This window comes from Eptatretus burgeri, chromosome 3 (genome assembly GCF_056783735.1).
Source record: "Eptatretus burgeri isolate ZD-2024b chromosome 3, Ebu_testis_v1, whole genome shotgun sequence".
Taxonomy (NCBI): Eukaryota; Metazoa; Chordata; class Myxini; order Myxiniformes; family Myxinidae; genus Eptatretus; species Eptatretus burgeri.
In genome coordinates this window covers 48,834,354-48,842,149 of record NC_140963.1, presented here as the reverse complement: position 1 = coordinate 48,842,149, position 7,796 = coordinate 48,834,354, and the positions used below count along the sequence as shown (strand labels likewise).

Genomic DNA, 7,796 nt, shown 5'->3' with positions numbered 1-7,796 from the left:
AGTAAACAGAGGGAAGTGAAGAAAATAACTCCACAAGCCAAAAGGGAGTATGAGAAGGACATGGCTAAGAATGTTAAACATAATATCAAGGCTTTCTTTAAGTATATCAGGGGAAAAGAACAGGTTAGGACCAGTGTGGGCCCATTGAGGAATAGCACTGGGAGAGTGGTGAGTGATAAAAGTGAGATGGCAAGCTTATTAAACAGGTATTTTGCTTCAACTTTTTCACAAGAACAGTCAGGAGAATTGCCAATAGCTGAGAGTGTCTATCGAGGAGGTGAGGAAAGGCTTTTACAGAAGATCCAGGTTGGAGTGGAGGAAGTAAAGGAACAGCTCGGTAATCTAAGAGTACATTAGGCTCTGGGTCCAGATAATATGCACCAGAGAGTATTGATGGAAGTGGCTGAGCAGGTAAGCAAGATGTTAACGTATTTTTTCAATCGCTCACTGGAGTCAGGACAAGTACCAGGGGACTGGAGAGTGGCAAATGCAACACCATTATTTAAGAAAGGATCCAGAGAAGAATTAGGAAACTATAGACCTGTTAGTTTGACTTCAGTTGTGGGGAAGGTGTTGGAGACATTAATTAAGGACCGGATGAGGAACTATTTAAATAAGTACAAACTAATTAAAGGTAGTCAGTATGTGTTTACCAAAGGTAGTTCATGTCTAACAAATCTTTTAGAGTTCTATGAAGCAGTGTCTGATTGGGTGGATGAGGGAAAGACAGTGGACATCGTATATCTAGACTTGAAGAAGGCATTTGATAAGGTACCACATCGGAGGTTGTTAGCCAAAGTGAGGGCTTGTGGAGTGGCTGGTCAAGTAGCTAATCGGATTGCAAACTGGCTTAGTGGTTGGAAGCAAAGAGTGGCTGTGAGTGGGAGGATGTGTTGCTGGGAGGATGTAAGTAGTGGAGCACCTCAGGGATCAGTACTCGGACCATTACTAATCATTATTTGCATCAACGATTTGGATAATGGGGTGAAGAGTAAGCTTTCCAAATTTGTGGATGACACAAAGCTTGGAGGTAAGATAGCAGCGGTGGTGGTGATCAGATACAGGAAAGTATTGATACTTGTATAGATTTGGTAAAAGACTGGCATATGGAATTTAACCTGAGCAAGTGTGAGGTGTTGGGGATGGGAAAGAACAATGAAAATAGAGATTACAGGATGCAAGGGGTAATTTTGGAGAGTGTCACACAGGAGAAGGATCTGGGGGTGGTAATAGATACGGGAGGTAAGCAGACAGCACAGTGCCAGGCAACTCGAGGTAAAGCAAATCGGGTTTGAGGTTGTATTTGGAGGGGAATCATTTATAAATCAAAAGATGTGGTGTTATCATTGTACAGTAATTTAGTGAGGGCCACATCTAGAATATTGTGTACAGGTTTGGTCAGCACACTTCCGGAAGGACATAGATGCCATTGAGAGGGTTCTGCATTGGGCTACTAGATTGATTCCGGGCCAAGCTAGACTCAGCTATGAGGAGCGGCTGAAGGAGACGGGGCTTTATTCACTAGAAAGAATTCGGTTATGAGGAGATATGATAGAGATGTTTAAGATAATGAAAGGTAGAGATAAAATAAGTGCAGATGAATTATTCAACAGAGTGGACAGTGATAGGACCAGCGGCCATAGCCTGAGAGTAAAGAAGAGGAGGGTTAAGCTGGTAGTAAGGCAGGAAACTCTCACTCAGAGAGTAGTTAATGCATGGAATGGTTTCCCTTGAAAGGTAGTGGCAGCAGAAAAAAGTCGATGTTTAAATTCGAATTAGATAGGTACCTGGAAGTTATAAAGATAGAGGGGTATCGGGATGTTGGCAGGACTTTAAGGTGGCTTGAGCATTGATGGGTGATTGTGTACGGAGTGCTATTGGTGGTGGTCTTGTCAAGTGGGGGGGGGGGGGTTTGTGATTGATGTATGATTTTAACCAAGCCCATGCCCCCTCTCCGAGGGGAAGAAAAGGAAGAACAAAAAATTACAAAAAAAATTCTTATTTTTTTTATTTCATTAATTGAAAACTTTTTTTTGCATTTTCTTCCTTGGATCTTGTGGAGATGGGTTGGTGCGGTGGTTGCGCAGGCATGATGGGCTGAATGGCCTCCACCTGTGTTGGATTTCCTTGTTGATTGTTCCTTCTACCTGTAGCCTTGTGCTGCATACGAAGGAGTATTCGATGGAAATATACAATGATAAAAAAAAGATTCCAACACAGTGCTTGATATTATATATTTTTATTCCTATTAAAACACAAACATTGTAAGCAAGTTAACTTTTCAAGGAAGTTTGCGCCGCCTCTTCCTCTTTTTACAATTGTACTTTGTGTTGGTGGAAATCTTTTCCAACCTCTTTATCCACTTTTTTAAAGAAGAAACGATCCAGTATATATCCAAAATGATGAAGATAACACTAACAATGCTTTCCCATGACACTTCCACCATCTCTTCTTCTTTCTCATATTCTGGTGAATGGAACTCCAGGCATTCTGAAGGATTTGGGTTTGGGATGAGCAAACAATGGATGAAAGGAAAGGGAACATTTGAAATCTTTGAAATTTGGGTGACTTTGAAATCAAATTGAGCAAAACAAACACAGATCACTCATTCCTCTCTCCAGATTCCTCATTGAGGTTTAACATGGTGAAAGCTGTTGCCACTTGTAGGTGTGGAAAATTATTATGAAGCCAACATTACAGTATGAAACAACAAGAAAGCAGAAAATCATTTAACATTACAAAAAATATGTTTGCATAAGTAGTTCTTCTCAACGTGTTATTGATATCTGCAATGAAGAAATTATTCACAAAATGTACCACATTGAAACAGTCTGCCCATTTAATCACTGCTACTTTCTTGTTCTATCAACACATTTTTCAATCACCATGAAAATGAACTTACCATGCACATCCACATCATCCAGAGATTCAGGTTTCGGTTCAGTTCCAGCGATCTCAGTCACTGGTGTCATCAAAGGTGTTGGTGCATCCTCCAGGGAGCTCAATATGGAGGTATCGTTTTTCATCGAGGCTGAGGAAATCAGGTGTTGGAAGAGGAAATTATTTCGGAAAATGTGAGTAAAACAATTTTTTTTAAGTGATCCATCAAATCATTGAAATGAAGGAATAATGGACCTACTCAGATGATTTTTGCTGTTTTTGTCGATGAAGAGTGACAACCATAATTGATGTGTTGTAATGAAAAAAAATTTAAACCATCTAAGAATAGAACGAGTAAAATTAGACAATAAATAAATAGATCTATCAAGTGGTTCTTCCAAACCCGTTGTTATAATAATTGCTTTCAATAAGTAACACAGTACAGTACAATGGAATGAAATGTGAAAGGGTAACTACTTGTCCAACGTAGTCTGATACAACTCCCTTTCAAGCAAACAATCTCAACATGCTTTACAATCAGTAATAATTTACACTAATAAATGTCAGAGAGAGTGTGTGTGTGTGTGTGTGTGTGTGTGTGTGTGTGTGTGTGTGTGTGTGTGTGTGTGTGTGTGTGTGTGTGTGTGTGTGTGTGTGTGTGTGTGTGTGTGTGTGTGTGTGTGTGTGTGTGTGACCATTCTTCTCAGCGACAGCTGAACGGATCTTCGCTAAACTTTCAGAATTTTATCATTGAGTGGTGTGGAGTGTTTTAGGCAAAAATAAGTTTGAAAGATTTGAAAAAAAGAAGTTCTTTTTTTTCTTTCTTTTTTTTTAAATCGCTGTAGAGTGCCAAAGCCTTTGTGGCGATATGAAAGGTAATATTAAATGACCCCCGAACCCATTCCTTAGTGGATATAGGGAATTTATTTAGGCCACCACAAAAACAATTTCTTCAAAATGCCAATAGGTTGGAGGACAGCACTAGGCAACGCTGGGTACCCCCTTCTGGTAACCAATAAAGCACTGTTCAGAGGATGGCAACTACTGGTCAGGATGAAACAACACAGAGTTAACATTGCACATTCAAGCCCTAGACTCTTCATGATGCTAAAACTCAAACTTTCTCACAAGCTGAGAGGAAGCAGTTGTCACTGTTTGTGATACAGTGGTGGTTACTCCCTTGCCTTTTATTGTTTTGGCCAAATATGATAACAATAAATTTATCCCGCCCCCCCCACCACCCCAGAACAAAAAGATTTACCTGATTGCGGTACAAAATTGTGAAAGTAGTTGTAAACTGTTCTTTATCAAATAAATAAATGATGACACAAGACATGACATAAACACAATTCCCGAAAGCCAAAAGACAACCAATCTCTAATTTCCACCCCATCTCTCCCTCTTTCTCCCAAACAGGCTACACAATACACATAAACTGAGGCAATAAAACAAGACCCAGGCAGTGCAATGAGGAAGGCATGTCGCAGAAGCTGGAGCGTAACATGGAGTCGGAGACAACGCACGGAGTTTCGTCTCAACCCGTGCACGAGCGTGAGCATAAGAAGGAGATGAAGAGATGGAAGGAAAGTGAGAGCAAGAAAAGAGGAGAGCAGTTCTTGCCGGGGCCAGATGTATAAATACAACCCCTGCCATGACACAAACTGTATGGGACCCCCCACGGTTTCCAAGCAAACGTCGACCCCCAGGCGTTACACCAATCATGGCCTGAGCCCTCAGAACTCCCTGCCCTGATACCCTCGTGAATTTCCACCATGCGACGCCCACCAATGCCAGGACAAGACATGAGGGAATCCCCACCCTGAGAACATTGACCAATCGCAAACTTGGAAATTAACAAATTTCTGCTTCCCATGCACCAATGGACCTCTGCCGGGAAGGACACAATTCAACGCCTGGACCTCTGGAGATGTAACGTCACCCGGTTCTGCCCGGATATTGCAGAGGAAGAAAGATACTCACTGGTTTGATGGTTAGAGCAGTCTGCTCTGAGTCTAAGAGGTTGGCAGTTGGAACCATGGCAGAGGCACACCAAACACTAAAAATGGTACGAGCTGCTTCCTTACTTGATGCTCAATATGTGAAGGACAGAGCACAGAAAAAAAAACACCCACAGGTTGGAATCCAAAGGGGGAAAGAAACGTCTTCTTGATTTCCTCGCTCAGTGCAGAGAGAAAAGCGACGTCACAAAGATGACGTCGCTGGTACTCAGTGTTGTGGGAGGTGATCTCACTGCCCTCAATATCAGCGGCTGTTTTTGTATGAAAGTCACATCTGATGTTGTCCCATGTATCTGTCTGCATTGGTGTGTGAATTGTGTCACAGCTCCTCCATGAGTCTGAGAGACAAAAAAATACTTGAAACCCCAAAAACCAAGCTCTGTCTATATCAGACAACACCTGTCCTGTTGCTGGCAACATTTAAACACACCTTATCATAAACACACACAAAACACAGGTAAGAGGTAATAAAGCTACACAAACATTCACACCTTCTACAGCCTCAATTTACCTACTATTCGCTTCAACATAAACATTACAATTTATTTACTCACCACATACAAGCAGATCCTCACAGCAGGCAGAATTGTTGGTGCACAAGCTGATGTCAGCTGGTATTTTCTCAGGAATTATCTAGAAAATAATGGAAGAAAACCAAGTTCAGGAAAAATGTCATTTCATCCCATCCCATATTTTAACCAAAGGGTTATGAAATGTTCAATCAATGTAGGTTGGTGTCCCCATTCCCCGACCACCCCACACCCATCAGAAGGTAATCTCCCCCCAACTGTAAATGATGGTGTACATACCCATCACATTTTCTACAAACTTACTTGTTCCTCTCGAGTTGTCGACTTCAAACCAGTTTCCTTCTCAAACTCTCGTGTGTTGTCTTGTGGAGAGGCTGTGGAAGTGAAATGTTGCATGAAGAAGATGTTCAGGACATTGCAAATAAAATAACAAATTAAATAAAGGGACAAATCAAAACAAATGAAGGAAAAAGGAAACCTTGTCGAGTCATTTTAACTGTTTTTACCAACAATGAGTTTTAGCGTCATGATCGATGTTATCTGTGATATATAAAATAATGATAACAATCATCTCGCAGGAGAATGAGAAAAATCACACAAAATTATCCCCCATCACTTGGTTCATACCCCCATCCCAAACCATGATATATTTCTACCCCAATTAACGCCCGTGTTCAGTTCAGGGTTCTCGCTCTCCCATGAGCCTTGACTTTGAAAACAAAAAATGATGAAATCTCGCAAGAATAAGACATTCTGAAAAACCTGTTGTTATAACTGATAATAAATAATTATACTCATTATAGTAGAATAAGAAATTCTGACTGTCCTGCCGATCAAGTGTGTCACTACTCGTTATGTCAAAATTATTTCCAACAACCAACAAAAATATATTCACTAACCGGACACAAACAGATCTTCCCAATACACAGATGTGTTGCTCGAGGCCATCGTCATGGGGAACATCCATCGAGTGGGTGCAGCCCCCCTTGTGGAGCTCCAAATCGGGGGCTCCCTTGGACAGGTGTCCACAGGTACTTGTTCTGGAAGGATCTACAAAATAATGTAAGAAAATTCAGTTCAGGAAAAATGTAATTTTCTCCCATCACGATGGTTACCAAGTGTTACAAGGTTGTTCCACAAGATGGGCCGATCGTGAATTCAAGAACATCACGAAACAAGAGTTCATATTTCCATTGCTCTCCCACCCACCGATGCCATTATCTTACCTGTGCAGGTACTTCTGTGGTGTTCAAAATGATGGGTTCCTCATCAACGAGTGAATGATGAATGAATAAAATCAATTTGAACAAGCTAAACACACCGCTAAAAACCACGACATTCCTCCGGAGCGGCATGATCGCGACTAATGATTGTTAATGAGTCACAGAAAGAATGAAATACCTCTCTGTGACGTCACACAGAATGAAATACCTCTCTGTGACGTCACACTGTGTGACGTGACGACACAGTGCAGCGCGGCATTCAAATTTACTTCACATTCTATTTTAACTGATCTTTTCGAAAGGGGTTATTTATATGAAAAACAATCTTTGTTGCTCCTAGTTAAATATTAGGAATACATTTGATGGTTTTTCTGATGAATCCCAATACAGGAGCCGATAATGTTGAAATATTTTTCGAATTCTGATATTAATGGATATTCCCAAATCAATCATTGGGTGAGACCTTGTGGTCTATTTATTGTTTCATAATTACATTATTAATTGGAGTGAAAACAATTAATCGTGTTTGTATATCTGTTGGATTAAAAACTCAATGATTCCAACTCGAGAAACACCTGTTTTACTAGTTCAAGCGCGTTAGGATAGCAATGGTGACCACTGAGTGAGTCACTGTGGGAGTCTCCAAAGTTATAATAACAAGGAAATTGGTGCACAAGGAGGACATTGGGTCCATCATACCTGCAACACACCAATACCTGATTAAACTGGAACGGCACTTGGGAGAGCGCACACCTCCACCAGGTGAACAGGTTACCTTTTGTATCAAACTGAAAGGTCGGATCTTGAACTGGATGTGAACCAAAATCGGATCGACTTATTCTTGTCACCGAACCAACTCATCCACCTGGTTTCGTCAGAATCCGTCCAAATCGTTTTGAAATATCATGCTAAACTGCGCATGCATTGTTTTTGGCCCGATACCTAAAAGGTGAAGAATCATAAAAATTTTTTAAAAATTCTAGTGTCTGCATCTGGATCCAAATCGAATCAATTCGTCCTTGTCACACACACACACACACACACACACACACACACACACACACACACACACACACACACACACACACACACACACACACACACACACACACACACACACACACACACACACACACACACACACT

General features: G+C 41.0%; 1 protein-coding gene across 1 annotated transcript; it reads right to left on the bottom strand.

The window, feature by feature from the left end:
• Positions 1 to 2,229: 2,229 nt before the first annotated feature.
• On the bottom strand, positions 2,230 to 7,796 carry LOC147029832 (uncharacterized). The gene is made up of 6 exons (XM_085873197.1): positions 6,655 to 7,796; positions 6,328 to 6,478; positions 5,732 to 5,802; positions 5,453 to 5,531; positions 2,903 to 3,031; positions 2,230 to 2,490 (listed from the first exon to the last, which is right to left on the bottom strand). Exons 1-6 carry the CDS (start codon positions 6,781 to 6,783, stop codon positions 2,282 to 2,284), a joined length of 768 nt encoding a protein of 255 aa, XP_085729323.1. The 5' UTR covers positions 6,784 to 7,796; the 3' UTR covers positions 2,230 to 2,281.